This window comes from Taudactylus pleione, unplaced genomic scaffold (genome assembly GCF_031769625.1).
Source record: "Taudactylus pleione unplaced genomic scaffold, aTauple2 ptg001125l, whole genome shotgun sequence".
In the NCBI taxonomy this organism is placed as follows: Eukaryota; Metazoa; Chordata; class Amphibia; order Anura; family Myobatrachidae; genus Taudactylus; species Taudactylus pleione.
Genome location: NW_028285526.1, coordinates 287501 through 308420, shown reverse-complemented (window position 1 = coordinate 308420; position 20920 = coordinate 287501). Strand labels below are relative to the sequence as shown.

At 46.5% G+C, this 20920-nt stretch overlaps 1 protein-coding gene across 2 annotated transcripts in view; it reads left to right on the top strand.

The window, feature by feature from the left end:
* The window catches only part of POF1B (POF1B actin binding protein), an 81496-nt gene that overhangs the window by 10581 nt on the left and 49995 nt on the right, over positions 1–20920 (top strand). For both annotated transcript variants that reach the window (XM_088461926.1, XM_088461927.1), the window contains one exon: positions 17294–17362. In XM_088461926.1, the coding sequence (XP_088318052.1) occupies positions 17294–17362 (69 nt within the window). The remainder of the gene's footprint in view (positions 1–17293; positions 17363–20920) is intronic.

Genomic DNA, 20920 nt, shown 5'->3' with positions numbered 1-20920 from the left:
GCTGGGAATGAATGAATAAGGGCACTGTTATATGGGTTCCATGGTTAGGCTTCATGTGTGCGATGCTCAGAGTAAATGGACTTTATACAAAAGAATGACTGACTGACTCATTTTGTAGACATGGGGGAGATGTATCCAGCCTTGGAGAGAGATAAATGTGGCCACAGCAACCAATTGGCTTCTCTCGCTTATCTAGCACAGTCATAGAAATGACAGTTGGAAGCAGATTGGTCGCTTTGGGCAACATCTCTGATTTATCTCTCTCCAAAGCTTGATACATCTCCCCTACAACTGGAACCATTCACATCCTGAGAAGCACGCGCATCAGCTGGGTATGTGCGCAGGTTACTACACGTCCTCGTCAGTGTGAACTTGCCGTGTAACGAGTGCAATGGATGCGCCTCCTAACCGGCGTATATTTGTGTACTCGCTGGTCTGAATGGGCCACATTTGCGTGGTTACACCCTTGCTGAATTTCTCCCGCTCTGGTTGGTGGTTGTAAGGGTCGGTACATGGAAAATGCGTGTGGTCCTGCATAGGCCATAAGCGTGCATTAAATTTATGAGCGCTCGTAAAGCGAAATGACGCTGCGCAAACTGACTTATTACTCCCCTATGCATCATCCCCAAACTGTTTTTGGGGTACAGTATGTATTGTCCATGTACAGTGAACAGTTCTCCTGTAATTGCCAATCATGGCGCTTGCTGGGTATACTATTCTGGTCATTGCGTAGTACACCATATATTGTGCGTGCTATTATGTCGGCCTTCTGAGAACGGCGCAAGTCGCAGATACAGAAATGTAACCGGTCTGTGACCTTTTAAGATGTTTTTTCTTCAAATGAGCAGATTATAAAAGTCTGCCTATGTCTTACGCGGCTCGATGGAAGCGCAGCTGTCAAACGCTCTGCGGATAGAACAAGCACGGTCGGGTCCTGTGGTACAGTTATTGTTGTTATCCTGGTAAGGCAGTACCTTAATGACCTAGAACAATATCTAATGCAGTCTGTGATGTAAAAGCGGCGTTATGTGAGTTTATTCAGCTCATGGTTACTGTATGTTTCACATATTCTGCCATGAACGACGCTGGTGGCTGAGTGATTCGCTGCGCTGATTTCTTGTGTTAGGGATTTTTGGAATGTAGACCTGGGATTCAGGGGGTTAATGTCCCAGCGGGGGAGGGAGGACAATAGCGCTGTAGGTCATGGCTTGGAATGTTGGACACACTGAGAGGTGACCCTGCAACCCAGGGGGTGTCTTCTGCTCCTCCTCAAAATAATGGCACTGTGTGAGCTTCCCAGACATAGCAAGTGTATATCCTACAGCGAAGTATAGTGCAACATCTGCAATTATAATATCAAATACAAATGTGTCTTCCATTACATTTTTGTTTTGCTTAACTTAATTTTGCTTGATCATAGACAAATATTTTATAATCCATATATTTGGCCAAATCAAACACTTTGTTTGTATTAGTTCATTAAACCTGTTTTAGTATCATACATGGTTGTTATTCAGAGATTTGCGTTTGCTGGGAAGCGTGAGAGCGGCCATATTGCTGCCTCTGATTAAAAATATAGTTAACAGCAACTAAATACTGCCACCTAGTGACCACATTAGGAGGAAACTGCTAGAATATAGGCTTTGTATTAACGCACATTAACTTGCAGCGCGTCCCATTAAATTGCGTTTTATTTTGTGTTTTAGGAAAATAAATGTTTGCATCCATTTCCCTATAAAATATATTGTACATGTATCCGTAAGTATGTTCTACTACTGCAGAGATCACGCGTGAATATGTATGTGTAGGTTACTAAGGAGTAATGTTATGATTTCAAGATTGAATCCGTTTTCCTTGTGTGGTAAATGTACATGTAGAAGTGATTCTCACGGGCTGGCGTGGATGTAATGTTCTGGTCGGATATCCTGCCTATGTTAATGGTTATTCTAGTTTTGTAGTAAAAAGTATTTATTTACAGGGTGATTTTGTGTCTTTCTAATGCTGATAGATGCTGTGTAATCTCAAAGCACACATCCACTAGATCAGCGGTCTTCAAACTTGGCCCTCCAGATGCTGTGGAACTACACATCCCAGCATGCACTGCACATAGTTTTAGCATGCTGTTATATCAAAAAGGTGGCAGTGCATGCTGGGATGTGTAGTTCCACAGCAGCTGGAGGGCCAAGTTTGAAGACCCCTGCACTAGATGATTAAAATGAGCGATAATGATATCGTTCGATCGTTTTGCAGATTGTTTAAAAAATGTCTAATGGTGCGTACACACTGGGCGATGTTACTGAGCGATTGCACGATTACAACATCGTAATCTTACACTATAATGACGGAAACTACCAACGATGCGCACTTCCGCTGGTCGTTTCCGACATTGTCCATCGCCTGGACATGCAGCACAATCTGGGCCTGATTCAGAGCCGCTCGTTCGTTCCGAGCGATGTTCGCACATCTGCGCATGAGTACGGATTGTAATACGCATGCACGAACCAGTCAGAGCGGCCGAAAATCGTGTGCTCGCTAAATAGCGAGTGCCTGCTATTTTGAGTGACAGGATGAGGCGTTTGTGGGTGGTAACAGGGGAAGGTGCTTGAAAACGGGGAGTGGAGATCCGAACGCAGGCGTGCCAAACGGTCAAAACGGGCGTTTTAAAGGTGTGCATAATTAATAAAGCACCGTCATCGACCACGTCACTTGGTTGTTTTATAGTCAGAACTGCTCGCATGATTGCGGTAGGAAAAACCAACCACAAGAATAGCGAGCAGTTCATACGCCGTCCGATGTACTCGATTAATCTAATAAATAGCGGACATGACGTATGATGCGAGCGGCCAGGGGGCGTTTTTTACAAAATTACGTCCGCATGTTTTGTTTGCTCGTTCAGACATAGAGGCGTCAACAGACCGCAAAGAGCGAACGGTTAATTTAAATAGCCAGTCCCTTTTTCTGAACGAGCGAGCGCAAATAGCGTCCGGCTCTGAATCAGGCCCTCTGTGGATAACGACAGATTGTGCATGTTCAGTGATGAGGGAGGGAGCCTACACTGAATGACTGATCGTTCAGTGTAGGCACTGCAGGGGACCAGGAACGACCGTGCGATTATGATGTCGTAATTGTACTGTCTTTCCTGATCGCCCAGTGTGCACGCACCTTTAAACGACCAGCCATGCGCGCTCCCGTCAGGTCCATCTTGTTTGCAGATGATTGATCCTGTACTGGCCGACTTCTCGTAGGCTCATCACAGACTGCACGATTACAATGTCGTTATCGTGCAGTCTTTTGCCTGTCTTCTAGTGGATGGGGACCTTCAGGTCTGACTGAGATACTTCTGCTGATTCGATTGCAACAGATATATAAAATTACCTGGTGCCCAGCGCTGTGCTGTGATCCTGTACCTGGTGCCCAGCGCTGTGCTGTGATCCTGTACCTGGTGCCCAGCGCTGTGCTGTGATCCTGTACCTGGTGCCCAGCGCTGTGCTGTGATCCTGTACCTGGTGTCCAGCGCTGTGCTGTGATCCTGTACCTGGTGTCCAGCGCTGTGCTGTGATCCTGTTGTCATAGACACAGTGACTCTCTATTTTTAGTTTTGACTGTTGTCTAATGCAAATGTTACTAAATGTATTCATCATCCTTCAGGTGACAGGAACGTCACATGAAGTCACTGCCTGCCAGTCACTGGAGCGCTCTGTACAGGTGTGGCTGATCCTGCCGCTCACTGGAGAGCCACTGTACAGGTGTGACTGAGCCTGCTGGTCACTGGAGAGTCACTGTACAGGTGTGACTGATCCTGCCGCTCACTGGAGCGCCACTGTACAGGTGTGACAGAGCCTGCCGGTCACTGGAGCGCCACTGTATAGGTGTGACAGAGCCTGCCGGTCACTGGAGCGCCATTGTACAGATGTGACTGAGCCTGCCGGTCACTGGAGCGCCACTGTACAGGTGTGACTTGCCGGTCACTGGAGCGCCACTGTACAGGTGTGACTGAGCCTGCCGGTCACTGGAGCGCCACTGTACAGGTGTGACTGAGCCTGCCGGTCACTGGAGCGCCACTGTACAGGTGTGCCTGAGCCTGCCGGTCACTGGAGCACCACTGTACAGGTGTGCCTGAGCCTGCCGGTCACTGGAGCGCCACTGTACAGGTGTGCCTGAGCCTGCCGGTCACTGGAGCGCCTCTGTACAGGTGTGACCTGAGCCTGCCGGTCACTGGAGCGCCACTGTACAGGTGTGACCTGAGCCTGCCGGTCACTGGAGAGCCACTGTACAGGTGTGACTGAGCCTGCCGGTCACTGGAGAGTCACTGTACAGGTGTGACTGATCCTGACGGTCACTGTAGCGCCACTGTACAGGTGTGACTGAGCCTGCCGGTCACTGGAGCGCCACTGTACAGGTGTGACTGAGCCTGCCGGTCACTGGAGAGCCACTGTACAGGTGTGACTGAGCCTGCCGGTCACTGGAGAGCCACTGTACAGGTGTGACTGAGCCTGCCGGCCACTGGAGCGCCACTGTACAGGTGTGACTGAGCCTGCCGCTCACTGGAGCGCCACTGTACAGGTGTGACTGAGCCTGCTGGTGACTGGAGAGCCACTGTACAGGTGTGACTGAGACTGCCGCTCACTGGAGAGCCACTGTACAGGTGTGACTGAGACTGCCGGTTACTGGAGAGCCACTGTACAGGTGTGACTGAGCCTGCCGCTCACTGGAGAGCCACTGTACAGGTGTGACTGAGCCTGCTGGTGACTGGAGAGCCACTGTACAGGTGTGACTGAGACTGCCGCTCACTGGAGAGCCACTGTACAGGTGTGACTGAGACTGCCGGTTACTGGAGAGCCACTGTACAGGTGTGACTGAGCCTGCCGCTCACTGGAGAGCCACTGTACAGGTGTGACTGAGCCTGCCGCTCAGTGGAGCGCCACTGTACAGGTGTGCCTGAGCCTGCCGCTCAGTGGAGCGCCACTGTACAGGTGTGCCTGAGCCTGCCGCTCAGTGGAGCGCCACTGTACAGGTGTGCCTGAGCCTGCCGCTCAGTGGAGCGCCACTGTACAGGTGTGCCTGATCCTGCCGGTGACTGGAGAGCCACTGTACAGGTGTGCCTGAGCCTGCCGGTGACTGGAGAGCCACTGTACAGGTGTGACTGAGCCTGCCGCTCACTGGAGAGCCACTGTACAGGTGTGCCTGAGCCTGCCGCTCACTCGAGCGCCACTGTACAGGTGTGACTGAGACTGCCGGTCACTGGAGAGCCACTGTACAGGTGTGACTGATCCTGCCCCGCTCACTGGAGAGCCATTGCTTTTGTCTCTTCAGAGAGTTTACATATTCGTGTTGAGCAATAATCCAGACACTAATTTAAAATTCTCGGCTACCAATTTATTTATTTTTTCACATTTTGTACAGTGAGGCTGTTTTTATTCTTTGACCCCCAAACTTGCTGTCTGTGCCATGCCAAGATGCCCCAGGAGTAAAACATGGAGAAGAGCTGCCATGTTAACGGTACTCCCAGTAATGGCTGCTCCTGCCCATGGAATAATGGCTTATAGGGTGATCTGTGTCTAGATAAGTTCTACCGCACTACGACCCCTATTGTGCCATGTTCACTGAGCGTTGTTATAGTCTTATTGTTTTTTTGCATTATACATGCCATATTTTTTTTTAAATTAAAATATATATATATATATAATATATTATTATTTTTTTTTCCATATATTCAAGGAAGACATAACCGTGCAGACCTGGCATCTTACATACAGAATCCCAATACCCGAGTTTGCCCCTATACGTTGGGCGCAGCCAGTAACTAGTAGGCGCTGGTCTGTCACTCAGTGATGTGTAATGGTCTGTGACAGTGAGCAGAGCCTTCAATGGGATGGAAAGATCTGGGTTCCGCTTCGCAGGTACTGAGATCTCTGCTTTGTCTTCTCCTGAGGCAGAGAGCAAAACATTAAATATGACCTGAACCCATTATCCTGCACCAGGACGTGCTGCGTGTTTATACTCCTTGTAGCACGATGAGTGATGGTTACGTTAATCGTTCCACAGACTGACAGGCCGCTCGCTTCACCGCTGCTCATTGTGTCGCTGTCAGGTTCTGTTTTCGTGGCAGTTCCTGTTTTAAGCTATTTATTAAACCTCTCAGAGTCATCGTATCCACTGAAACTCGCCACCCGGAGTCATCCTTCCTGTCTCACTACAAGACCCAATATGGACCTAATGCAGAGCCAAGGGGATACAGCCATATAAACATTACTATACGTATACAGTCCTCATATCCACAAAGGCAGCGGGGATACAGCCATATAAACATTACTACGTATACAGTCCTCATACCCACAAAGGCAGCAGGGATACAGCCATATAAACATTACTACGTATACAGTCCTCATACCCACAAAGGCAGCGGGGATACAGCTATATACACATGACTACGTATACAGTCAGTCCTCATACCCACACACAAAGGCAGCGCTGGCTGACCCAGGGGAGGGGGCGGTATGATAGGATATGTGAGGAAAGAGGGCCCTACTCGTAAGAGCTTACAATGATTAGATGTCTTCTAAATCTGTACTTCGTGACCCAGCATAGTGTGATATGTACAGAACATGTGAGGATTAAAGCTTTGGTAATGAGAGAGAAATTTAATTTTGGGACTTATTACTACCAAATTCTCCACCAACATCGTACAACTCCTAGAATAAAATCAGCAGCGGTTTTATCACTGCGTTACCTAAATCACCAGGACTTGGGTAGACCGGATTCGGCTGGTGGCTGTGGGCACGTTATGCTCGGCGCTGGGCCTCAGTGCATCACGTTCTCCCTAGATGTATACGTTTACCTACGCTGGTCATAATTTACATACTTCGGTAAATGTTACTGTATGGGATAACGCACTCCCTACTGTAACCGATATGGAGATTAGAAGTCAGTGAGGAGCTCTGTGACTATATCATAGCACAAGGCTGTAGGCAGCATGTTCCCATACTCTTTACTGAAATCCAAGGAGATGTATAATATCCATATAACGGTAGTAGGGGTGATTATTATACTATAATACACATTTTCCCAGGGAACATTGATGACCTCAGAACTCAATCTTTTATACAGATATTGGAGCTAATTCTAAGTCTCCCACCATAGTTGCAGCCGCAGAAGCCTTATGTGAACGACAGAATCTGTAGCGCTAATGCGAGTATTCGTGCATCTGCATGCGGAAAGTTATGGCGAGAAATGACTTTACACCAGCTGCCGCTACCTTCATCATTCATATCCGCACGTGCACTAGCGCCACGCTACTGTAGGGGCAAGAAAGCCACCAGAAACAGGCTTCCCTTCCCCGCACCGATAGATCCATACACACCCACAAGTCGGGGTGTTCCGTGCGATCGCATTCTTTCAAGGAAAAGCAGTATGGCTCAGACTAGAGATACGCGACGGTGCATAAATTCGCATCTGCGCAACGCACTGTATGCAATAAACCCGCCATTTACGCGTGAACACAGATCAGGTTGATTACGATTATAATTTTTATAACCGTGAAAATACTGGATGGCTGCAAATCTCAGGCTATTACATTTAACCCATAGTGTGTATTATAAGTGGCAGCCAGTATACGGAATAATGAGACTAATTGTACTGTACAATAAATAGGACGTTCCTAGGGAGAAGTATTTGGAGCATGAGCCGGTCTCTGAGCGTACTGGGTGTTGGGCCACATAACCTGACTTTCTGGGGGAAGTTGCGTCACACTGATGGTGAGAAGTGGCGTTTATTAGGAAATGCTGGGAGTAAGCTGGGACAGAGCAGGTGTATTCCTGGCTCCCTGGGTGTGTAGTAATTGGTGCACTCGGGAGTCTCCCCTGCACCTGTTTTATGTGTCTGCAGATGAATGCGATCCATTATTACACCTGTATACAGTGGCTGGGCGTCTGTGCGTGCTGCGCGGCTTAGTCATGTCTTATTGTTCTCTGGTCTCATGGAGAGGCGATATCTGGTTACACTGACACCGCCTGACAATTATCCCTGACACAGCACAAGTGGCGAGGGATTGCCCTACAATAAACACACCATAATTCCTATATGCCAGTAAATCTGATTAACAACATTATATCACGGACTGTGAGATCAGGGACCTCATTCAGAGTCTGTCGTTGCGGCTGCACGGTCGTACGCAGCCGATGTTCGCTGAACTGCGCATGCGTAAAGTTCGCAATGCGCGTGCGCAAACTAGCTGTTACGATCAGAAATTTCTCTCTCCTTGAACACAGCCAGGTCGGTAGTTTGAGTGACAGAATGAGGCGTTTGTGGGTGGTAACAGGGGAAGGTGCTTGAAAACGGGGGAGTGGAGATCCGAACGCAGGCGTGCCTGACTATGCGAACGGCGTTTAATGGGAGTGCATACGGTTTATGGGAGTGCATAATTAACAAAGTAGTGTCATGGCACATGTGACATGGGTGGTTTTACACTGACCTGATCGTAGTGCTTAAGAGAGGGTATGGTCAGCCTTAAGCTCTACGACCAACTCCGATGGTCGCGATTAATCCTTATATCCCAGGAGATGACGTGTGTTGTGATCGATAAGGGGGCGTGATTTAGTCTTACGACCGCTTCTTACCCTCAGTCGTTCAGCTAACGATCACATCTTAGGACCGCAACTTGTGATCGCTTCATTTGCATATCCGGCCCCTTTCCACTACGACCGTGCGGCCGCAACGACAGACTCTGAATGAGGTCCCCAGTGTGGCTGCTGCCTGTGGCGGATGCTGGGGGCGCCAGGCGCAGAAAGGCCGGGGAAGAAGACGATTGTTATCCTTTTTTATTCATTTATTACTTTTTAATTTTATTATCTGTATAGTGCTGCTATTGGGTGCAAGGGAAAACTTGTAATGTTGATGGTTGCAGAGAGACCTGGCCCTGATGTCATGACGTCTCTCCCATACTGTCTGGCAGGAGGAGCGGACGACAGAGGCTGCAGGACCGGGCATTCGGGTAAGTATAGTTTTGTGTTATGTGTGTTTTGTGTAGGGAAGGAGAAGCACATGAGGGCAGAGGGCCATGCTCGTGAGAGCTTACATTATAAAGAGGAGGGGCAGACAGACAGGGGCAACACAGATGGCGTAGATAGGGAGAAAGGAGCATGGAGCAGAGGGTTAGGATGAGAGCTGGAAGGCTGTGATGAAGAAGGGGGTCTTGTGATCCCATTAGAAGTTTTGTGGAAAGTTCCAGAGTTAGGGATTAGCACGGGCGACATCTTGGAGTGGGAGGTATGTAGTTGGCAGGAGAGACGGCGTGCATTTGTTGAGCGCAGTGGGTGGGCAGGAGAGTGTAGGGAGGTGAGATCTGAGATGTGATTGGGCGAGAGCTTTGTAGGTGAGTGTACGAACCTTGAATCTGGTTATTGTTTAGTTTCCAAAACAGAGTGCACACAATATAATGGAGGAGATGTATCAAGCGGTGTGGAGAAGTGGGACCAATCAGCTTATACCTATATGTACTTAATAAATGCTAGCTAGAAGCTGATTGGTTGCTATGGTCCACGTCACCACTCTTTCTTTGATACATCTCCCCGGTGTGAGATAGGGAGACGCTGAGCCTCCTTCTAACTCTGCTCATTGTTATAGTCGCTATAAAGCAACACAGACTCTTACACATCTCTACAATAGCCAGTATACGAGCGGAGGCGAGGAGGGAAATACAGATTTATAGCTGGTCCTCCTGCGTTCCTCTGGCTAACACTCTGGTTCCCCGGCAGCCCGGCCTGTGCCAGATCCCTGGGGATTTCCTGTGTATGGACAGAACAATAGTGACTGAATGTGTTTGTCTCACAGAACTGACCAATGAGGGAGCTGTGTGTATGGCGTCGTCACTCACACTGTGCGGTTCTTAGATATTCGGCTCGGTGACTATACTGATCTCTATTCTTCAGGTTCAATTTAAGTTGATTTTGAATTAATCTAATTTAAATTGTTTGTTCAAATGAGCATAATATAGCAGGATACTGTGGTCTGATACTGTATCTGTGTCTAATATTTAATTGACCCCGGAGCTTGCGCGCCTTTAATAATCACCCAGGGACATAACTATTACTGTGTGTGACAGGGGCCGGGACCCAGGGACAGAACTATTGCTGTGTGACAGGGGCCAGCACCCAGGGACAGAACTATTGCTGTGTGACAGGGACCGGCACCCAGGGACAGAACTATTACTGTGTGTGACAGGGACCGGGACCCAGGGACAGAGACATTGCTGTATGTGACAGGGGCCAGCACCCAGGGACAGAGACATTGCTGTATGTGACAGGGGCCGGCACCCAGGGACAGAACTATTACTGTGTGTGACGGGCCGGCACCCAGGGACAGAACTATTACTGTGTGTGACAGGGGCCGGCACCCAGGGACAGAACTATTACTGTGTGTGACAGGGGCCGGCACCCAGGGACAGAACTATTGCTGTGTGTGACAGGGGCCGGCACCCAGGGACAGAGATATTGCTGTGTGACAGGGGCCGGCACCCAGGGACAGAACTATTGCTGTATGTGACTGGGGCCGGCACCCGGGGACATAACTATTACTGTGTGACAGGGGCCAGGGACAGAGATATTGCTGTGTGACAGGGGCCAGGGACAGAGATATTGCTGTGTGACAGGGGCCAGGGGCAGAGATATTGCTGTGTGACAGGGGCCAGGGACAGAACTATTACTGTGTGTGACAGGGGCCGGCACCCAGGGACAGAACTATTGCTGTGTGTGACAGGGGCCGGCACCCAGGGACAGAACTATTACTGTGTGTGACAGGGGCCGGCACCCAGGGACAGAACTATTGCTGTGTGTGACAGGGGCCGGCACCCAGGGACCGAGACATTGCTGTATGTGACAGGGGCCAGCACCTGGGGACAGAACTATTGCTGTGTGACAGGGGCCGGCACCCAGGGACAGAACTATTGCTGTGTGACAGGGGCCGGCACCCAGGGACAGAACTATTGCTGTGTGACAGGGGCCGGCACCCAGGGACAGAACTATTACTGTGTGTGAGAGGGGCCAGCACCCAGGGACAGAGATATTGCTGTGTGACAGGGGCCAGGGACAGAGATATTGCTGTGTGACAGGGGCCAGGGACAGAGATATTGCTGTGTGACAGGGGCCAGCACCCAGGGCACAAAGCAAGTGGGGAATTTTTTTTTTTCTCTACATTCGGGGGAGCACCAATGTCTTAGTAAGGTGTTCTCAGTGGTTCTAGCCATATACGGGGCCATACTGTGTTGTACTCAGTGCAGGTATTAGAGACTGCATGATGCAACTTTATATCTTACATAATGGCAGCTAATACTAAATTATCACTGGTAAATTAGAACCATTAAATGCTGCTATTACTGATACTGGGAACACAGTAAACGTCTATCCAGGCCTCTAACCCACAGAGCTGGGTGCTGAAGGGAAGCTGTGTAAGTACGGAGCAGAGGGCACTTGTCACTGTTTTCTGGTGTGATGTCCAGTGGAACCAGTGGAACCAGTCACTGGCAAATGTACTAAGCCTGGGAGAGAGAGAGTACCACAATCCTGTTATTTTTCAAACACAGCTTGTAAAGTGTAAGTTAGGAGCTGATTGGTTAGTACTTTATCTCTCTGCCAGGCTTAGTACATCTCCCCTAGAATGTTAATAGTTCTCTGTCTCACAGTGGAAGTATGTGACATATCACTTTGGTATTTAGCACGTGTCTCATCTGTACAATAGGGTTGGGTGTGATCTCTCGGCTGCCGTTATGCCGCTGGTCAGAATACCAACAGCGGCATCCCGACACCCATAGGAACACATGGTAAGTATTTTCCTAACCCCTAACCCTCCCTCTCCGCTGCCTAACTCAAACCTCCCCCTCCCCGCACCCTAAACCTAACCTCACCCTCAGATGCCGACTACATCCCATTCCAGTAATATGCTGTATATCATGTACACTATGGGACACAGGCTTGTGGCTGTCTGCGTTCCTGATCTAGTCTCTTTATGAGGTGCCGGATAGTGGTACCGGCTATTAGATGTGGAATAGAGAAGGTGGGATCTATATCTGCGTTTATGTTGTAATCCGCTGCAGCTGGTGGTGTTTACTGTATCTATGACAGAGGCGCCAATTTTCTAAAATCTGTGTAGATTGTGGTGGCAAGCTCGGTGTAGATGGTGGCAGTGGCGGGGGGCTCTGTGTAGATGGTGGCTCGGTGGTGGCGGGGGGGCTCGGTGTAGATGGCGGCGGCGGTGGGGGGCTCTGTGTAGATGGGGGTGGGGGGGCTCGGTGTAGATGGTGGTGGGGGGCTCGGTGATGTATTGCAGAGTTATTTCTCTTTATGATCCTGTATAGCTTAGGCTGGCCATACACCTACACGACCAGCATAAGATCCGATTCATCACACGATTCCCCTGCGACTCCCCGGAGCCCCCTGGCAGTACCGGCAGCATGGTTGTTGTTTTGCTTGGCACACGATCTGTCGTAAACTCGATCCTGTGTTTCACAGGCTCATAAGAGAAACAGTCAGTGAAATGACTTGGATTACTGCATGAACAAAATAAACTGCACGATCTGCACACGATACGATGGACAAGATGTGCTGCGCATCTGATCATAAGATCCGATTATAGGAGCCGCGGGAGCGCGCAGCGGATCGTATCTTACTAACATAATACACGATTTTCACAAGATCCATCTTATGACTCATCGAAAATCAAATCGTGCAGGTGTACGGGCAGCATTAGAGTTGTATATTGGTAACTTACTAGGTGTGAGAATACTTTATAAAGATAGGTTATCTTGCTGCAAATCATTCCACATCTGTCATATTATAAATAATTATCCAAATCCACGTTCAGGTAAATTTTAAGTTACTAATATCTTCATGATTAACTTTAACGCTGGAAAAAAACTAGTTTTTAGACAAGAAGTCCGTGTTGTGTTACAAGGTTTTGGCTGCTGGTCCCAATGTTTGGAATGAATGATGCGTCTTTTGTTTTTGTATCAGAGATGTTGTAACTTCGCACCAGCATAAACCATCCTGATAAGGAGGATGTATGAGTGACATTGTCAGCACTAATTACTATGTAACTGCTGAGTGGCCGCCATTAACAAACAGGCTCCAACTTGTCATTTCTATCCAGGGTACAGTAACCTGTATTCAGCTCCTGCTATTTGCTTTAAACACAATGTTACTAAACCCCAAAATCTCTCTAAGCATTGCTACAATACTCAGGGATTCACAGACAACTGCACGTATATGTACAAATTGTATGCCAGTAGAGGACTGTAGTGTATGTGCCTGGGTTACACCAGGAGAGAACAGTAGTATATGTGCCTGGGTTACACCAGGAGAGAACAGTAGTATATGTGCCTGGGTTACACCAGGAGAGAACAGTAGTGTATGTGCCTGGGTTACACCAGGAGAGAACAGTAGTGTATGTGCCTGGGTTACACCAGGAGAGAACAGTAGTATATGTGCCTGAGTTACACCAGGAGAGAACAGTAGTATATGTGCCTGGGTTACACCAGGAGAGAGCAGTAGTATATGTGCCTGGGCTACACCAGGAGAGAACAGTAGTATATGCGCCTGGGTTACACCAGGAGAGAACAGTAGTATATGTGCCTGGGTTACACCAGGAGAGAACAGTAGTATATGCGCCTGGGTTACACCAGGAGAGAACAGTAGTATATGTGTCTGGGTTACACCAGGAGAGAACAGTAGAGTATGTGCCTGGGTTACACCAGGAGAGAACAGTAGTATATGTGCCTGGGTTACACCAGGAGAGAACAGTAGTATAAGTGCCTGGGTTACACCAGGAGAGAACAGTAGTACAGGTGCCTGGGTTACACCAGGAGAGAACAGTAGTATATGTGCCTGGGTTACACAAGGAGAGAACAGTAGTATATGTGTCTGGGTTACACAAGGAGAGAACAGTAGTATATGTACCTGGGTTACACCAGGAGAGAACAGTAGTATATGTGCCTGGGTTACACCAGGAGAGAGAACAGTAGTACATGTGCCTGGGTTACACCAGGAGAGAGCAGTAGTGTATGCACCTGGGTTACACCAGGAGAGAACAGTAGTATATGTGCCTGGGTTACACCAGGAGAGAACAGTAGTATATGTGCCTGGGTTACACCAGATGTGGTTGACAGTGTTTGTAGTAATCGGTAAACTTACAGATCACAGTTAATCTACAATATAGTACTTTAATGACAGAAGTGTTGCATAGTAGAGATTGCCAGTATCTGGAAAGTGTTATTGATAAATACTTGGTTGTATGTTATGACCTCTGAGGACAATCGCCAGGAGAAATAAGATGGATACGAGGAGCATCCTGTGGATGGAATCTGTACGGAATGCCAACAGACGGGATTCAGGCGGTCAGAATCCCGATAACCAACAGGGTTAACATACAGATACTTGATGGTCTGTATACTACCCTAACCCAAACCCTCCCTCCCTGGTGCCTGAACCTAACCTCCCTACACCCTAAACCTAACCCTCCCCCCGACCCCACATACCCTGTGGATACATTCTATCACTCTTTGCAGCAGCTCCCTCTCCAGGCTCCCCCCGCAAGCTGCAAATGGGGGCTATTAGCGCAGCTCCCTCCACCTAGAGCCACCGGGCTTACATCCCGCCTTACGGCCCTGCGCTCCACTCCTAAGTGATGGAGCTTGATGCCCAGCGCAGCCATCTGTGCGGATTGTACACCGCTTGTCACACATTTGTCACTCTCTTTAATCTGTTCATTTTAATGCTTTAGTTCCTTAAACGTTCAGGTGTTTGTGCACTTTTCAGGGTCTTCTAAAGTAAATATTGTAAATGAACAATAATATTACACGCAAACTTCCAGGCGTATATTGTTGATTAGTTTAGTATAGCGCCTACATATGACACAGTGCTGTACAATGAGAGATTGGCTCGTTCACACACACACAAACCACCAGCTGAGCGTACAATCTGATCTCCCTAGCGCAGGCAGACAATCACTGGAGCGTGGAAGGACACCCGCATGGGTTAGGGGCCCAGTTGAACATGTGGACAACATACCAGCATAAAGCGCCCTGCTCAGTGCATTTGTCCTTTATTAGAAAATAGACAGTAACATTCCCCGATACATTATATTGAAAGAGTCACTAATTAATGCCAGTTTGCCTTTGGATTGAAATCTTCCCTTTATGGTAACTGCTGAAATCGCACAATGTAACACTTTTTGTAAACTTTGTGCAAGTGTCCCATCCCACACACAGTATATTGAGGCAGAATATCAGAGTGTCCATTAGAACTTCCTCTTCATGGCTCCTTATAAGGTGGCACAAAACTCAGCAGCACTGGGCAGTCAGTATATCAAATCATATACTTTGTAAGGTGCTGCGGAACACTTGTGGCACCATATATGATGATGATAAACATCACGCCTAGAAACCGAATGAGGACATATGAGGGTGACAGGAAGTCAGAGGTCCCTGCTCCTGAGAGTTTACAATCTAGAATGAGAGCAATGCCAGGATTAGTGAAGCTGGAGGAACACGTCTGAGTTCTGACTGTATGTGCAGTGTTTGCCGTCCTTGTGAAGGGTTTTATTACATGTAATTCTGTGGTATAACACAACGGAGTGTTTGTTCTGTGTTACGCACACATTCGCTCTGGCTTACTGTACGGATGACGCAGGACCCGTTTCAGCAGGTCGGGACTTTAACTGGCTGAGTTTTGGTCTTATTTTACCATAAGAGATTTTTTTTGTGTGTTTTATTTAGATTGTCTGCACTTTGCAAATTCCTTTGTGATCCGGTTACAGTGTTAGGTGGCGCACTCACCGGCTCGCCGCGCACATTATGTAGTGGTGCAGACAGTGTAGCATAAGGTGCTTTGAGGAAAGTAAATGGATTTACTATATTTATGTGATGTGGATTATCTTCAGGCAGTGCAAGTGTTTTATTGTCCTCCATTGTTCAGCCTCCCAATGTCTGTGCGTCCTCGCTTCTTCTGTACAGCTGACATGTTGTCCCTCGTATGTGACAACCGCAGCAAACCCTGTACATGGGGGCGTGATGTGATTGTCATGTGTTCGGCAGAACGTCATTTCACTCCAAAACCCCCGATCATTACACAGTCCCATCCCAAAACAAACCCACCAAATACATCAAATCCAAATTCCATTATCGCCTTTCATGCATTTTAAACATACTAATGACCCTTCATGCTAGGTGAGGTTCTGTCCATCACTCGTCCATAACACCCGACAAGGGACCACCCTCTCCCTGCAAAGCCATCCGGCTCAGTGTAAATGAATCTTCCATAGACTCTGATTAGATGGCCCCGGAATGGGTAACTAGGATCATTGTGACGACTGGCATGTAAGAGGGAAAAACAGAAGTTAAACAAATGAGAACCACAAAGAATGTGTTTAGTTTAATGCTGTTGCTTAGTAAATGTGGTCTTAATGGATCCTTGTAGGCTACACGATCGCCACCTGCTGTGCCCTAGCCCCAATTTCTGCCACCAACAGGGAGACTAGAATGTGTCCTCAGAATTTTTGAGTTCTGGTCGGAATAGGATGAGAGGGTCCTCTCGTATTAATGAAAATATGCTACTGGTGCCATGCTGGTGAGGTCTGGTTACCCTTTTCTGGAAGAACCCCATGCTGCGTGCCCCCCACCCACCCAAAAAAGGGTCTTTTTATAAAATGATGGGCCCGAGGTTGTATGAATGGTGGAGACCCCATTCTCTGACCCCGGTATCCACAACATGCCTTCCAGGTTTGGGGGATGTAGGATGTATGAATGGTGGAGACCCCATTCTCTGACTCCGGTATCACAACATGCCTTCCAGGTTTGGGGGATGTAGGATGTATGAATGGTGGAGACCCCATTCTCTGACCCCGGTGCCGCAACATGCCTTCCAGGTTTGGGGGCTATTGTGAATATGGGGGAGATGGATCAAAACAGATGAAGTTGTCTATACCAACCAATCGGCTTCTACAGTAGTTATGATTTTATCAAATGTACTAGAAAAATGATACAATCTGGTTGCTGTGGGCATCTTGTCCTCTTTAGTGCATTGATGCAAGTGGAAATCTATCTCCTGCTATAAGAGGTGGATGATGCCCTTTGTGTACGTTCTTACCGTTGCTGTTCACACTATTGAAGCCGAACTCTTGTTTGTATGAAATAATGAATTGATGGGTGTAATGCTTCTCTCAATGAAATTACATTAATGCAACTTGTTTTACATTGGATCTCGGTGTGCAGGATTTGCTTGTGGTAACTGGGGTTCTCTTTGTGTTGCAGGAAGTGCAGTCACCTGGTCCATACACACAAGGAACTATCAGGAGATACATTGTACAGAACCCGGAACAGGTGCAGTATTATACATTATACAGCGGGAAACCCATTGCTGCATGTATTACAGGGGTTACAAATAGATCACCAATCCCTCACCAGCCATCTATTATGTAATTTACAGTTTCGTTTGTCCTCTCTCCAATTAGCTGTTACTCAGTTCATCTGTATCTACAGATTAAATATAAAGCTTGCTGAGGTGCTACCCACTACTTAGACATTATAGAAATCACATATACAAAGAAGAAAAGTAAGTAGTTTTAATGGATGCACTGGGACCCACGTTGGTAATTTAAAATGTAATATTTTTAATAGGTGTGCATTAAAATCTCACTGTATTACATTTGTTAAGATGGTGAAATATAGAAAGATAGAATTGTGCAAAAGAGATGAAAATTAACGTGTACAATAAAATATGCAAAACAAAACTTGTCAATTTGTCATTCTTTCAATATGATCAGTGTTTAGTAACACAGTGGTTCATTACTTATTATAGTTTATTCTGTTATTTATGTTGCAAATAATTATTTAAGGCTAAATGCTTTCATCAGTTTCTAGAAGGAAGTAGCAAATTGTATCAAACAATGCAGTGACTAATATTGTGTATAGTTAGTATTCCAAACTGATAGTGTCTTCTCTTCCTATGCTTAGATGTCTTATCCTTCTGTATTGCCATGCAATGCTTATAGTAAATATTTCTTAGCTATGCAGTATACACAAATATATGTTGTAGTTCTGAGTCTTAGCTATAAGGTTTAATCCCACACAGCAGGTATATTATGTTAGTATATAGTTGGTCAACACACCTAGTATTAATGGGTCTCCACTACATGTGATATATATTGGTAGTTCCCATTATATCATATGGGTGTGAATCACATACCATAAATAAAGATTTTATAGGTAAAAATGTTAACCTTTGCAGCTCTGGGTATTCATGTATACAATAATGCAGCTGAACCTTTAGGCAATTGCCGTCATTCCCAGTACTGCGTATAGTACATGTAGTATTTTATACATCAGTAGCTGGAGCATAGGCATCGTATTTAGCATGGCTTTCATTAATCATAGGCAATAGCAATTAGTCTCAGCACTATGTATAGTGCATATATCATTTTAACTTGGACATCAATGGCTGGGGTTTATATCCATTTAGCAACATATTAACATTGTTAATGTCATTTAACTAAATTCAATCAGTTACAGATAGCCTACGGCCGTTTCACCAGTCAGGCTATCTGTAACTGATTGTTAATGTCATTTAACTAAATTCAATGTTAATATGTTGCTAAATGGATATACACCCCAGCCATTGATGTCTAAGTTAAAATTATATATGCACTATACATAGTGCTGAGACTAATTGCTATTGCCTACGATTATTGAAAGCCATGCTAAATATGACGCCTATGCTCCAGCTACTGATGTATAAAATACTACATGTACTATGCGCAGTACTGGGAATGATGGCAATGGGAACTACCAATATATATCACATGTAGTGGAGACCCATTAATACTAGGTGTGTTGACCAACTATACACTAACATAATATACCTGCTGTGTGGGATAAAACCTTATAGCTAAGAGACTCAGAACTACAACATATATTTGTGTATACTGCATAGCTAAGAAATATTTACTATAAGCATTGCATGGGCAATACATAACGATAAGACATCTAAGCATAGGAAGAGAAGACACTATCAGTTTGGAATACTGATTATACACAATATTAGTCACTGCATTGTTTGATACAATTTGCCACTTCCTTCTAGAAGCTGATGAAAGCATTTAGCCTTAAGAAATAATTATTTGCAAAATAAATAACAGAATAAACTAAAATAAGTAATGAACCACTGTTACTAAACACTGATCATATTGAAAGGATGACAAATTGACAACAGTTTTTGTTTTGCATATTTTATTGTACACGTTAATTTTCATCTCTTTTGCACAATTCTATCTTTTTATATTTCACCATCTTAACAAATGTAATACAGTGAGATTTAATGCATACCTATTAAAAATATAAGATTTTAATTTACCAACGTGGGTCCCAGTGCACCCATTAAAACTACTTACTTACTTTTCTTCTTTGTATATGTATTACAGGGGATGGCTATAATCACATGGCTACATGTATTACAGGGGATGGCTATAATCACAGGGCTACTAGTATTACAGGAGGCTGCTATAATCACAGGGCTACATGTATTACAGGGGGCGGCTATAATCACAGGGCTACATGTATTACAGGGGGCGGCTATAATCACAGGGCTACATGTATTACAGGGGGTGGCTATAATCACAGGGCTACATGTATTACAGGAGGCGGCTATAATCACAGGGCTACATGTATTACAGGGGGTGGCTATAATCACAGGGCTACATGTATTACAGGAGGCGGCTATAATCACAGGGCTACATGTATTACAGGGGATGGCTATAATCACAGGGCTACATGTATTACAGGGGGCGGCTATAATCACAGGGCTACATGTATTACAGGGGGCGGCTGTAATCACAGGGCTACATGTATTACAGGGGGCGGCTGTAATCACAGGGCTACATGTATTACAGGGGGCGGCTGTAATCACAGGGCTACATGTATTACAGGGGGCGGCTGTAATCACAGGGCTACATGTATTACAGGGGGCGGCTATAATCACAGGGCTACATGTATTACAGGGGGCGGCTATAATCACAGGGCTACATGTATTACAGGGGGCGGCTATAATCACAGGGCTACATGTATTACAGGGGGCGGCTATAATCACAGGGCTACATGTATTACAGGGGGCGGCTATAATCACAGGGCTACATGTATTACAGGGGGCGGCTATAATCACAGGGCTACATGTATTACAGGGGGCGGCTATAATCACAGGGCTACATGTATTACAGGGGGCGGCTATAATCACAGGGCTACATGTATTACAGGGGGCGGCTATAATCACATGACTCATTGGATGAGGTGCAGTTATTACATATTAGTGAAGTGCTGAAATGCAGTCACTTGGACACCGTCTGCACTCTGGGCAGTGTGTTATGCTGGGCACACCCTATATACAGTTATCAGATATTGGTCGGATCGCCCAGATAATTGTACTGAGTACATACGCGACCGATCAGAAAATATCATTCCGGCCAGTCATGCCCAATTGTCCAGCATTTACGTCCCATACAATATTTTGGAGTTACAGGTCCGCTGCAATGGACAGTGCGTGTGCTGCTGCGGCCGGCCGGCGGTTATTTCCCCTTTTCCTTCACAGGAGAGGAATGGGGAAATATCTCCTCCCCAGGGAGGAAGCCGGATATCGTGGGCAATACGCGGCACTAGGTCGCGTTCACACGGCACTAGGTCGCGTTCACACTCTTCCAATACAGAGTAATAAATATTACAAGTACGAGTTTACCACAAACCCTGTTAGTAGATACGAGTACACTGTAAATATTTTCCTGTGTTTCTTATCCTCCCTCACTGACCATATATAAAGCCGATGTGGGGAATACCGTATCCTTGTCTGACTTTGCTTAGTAATTGTCTTGTGTATCTGATTTGTACGACCAATAA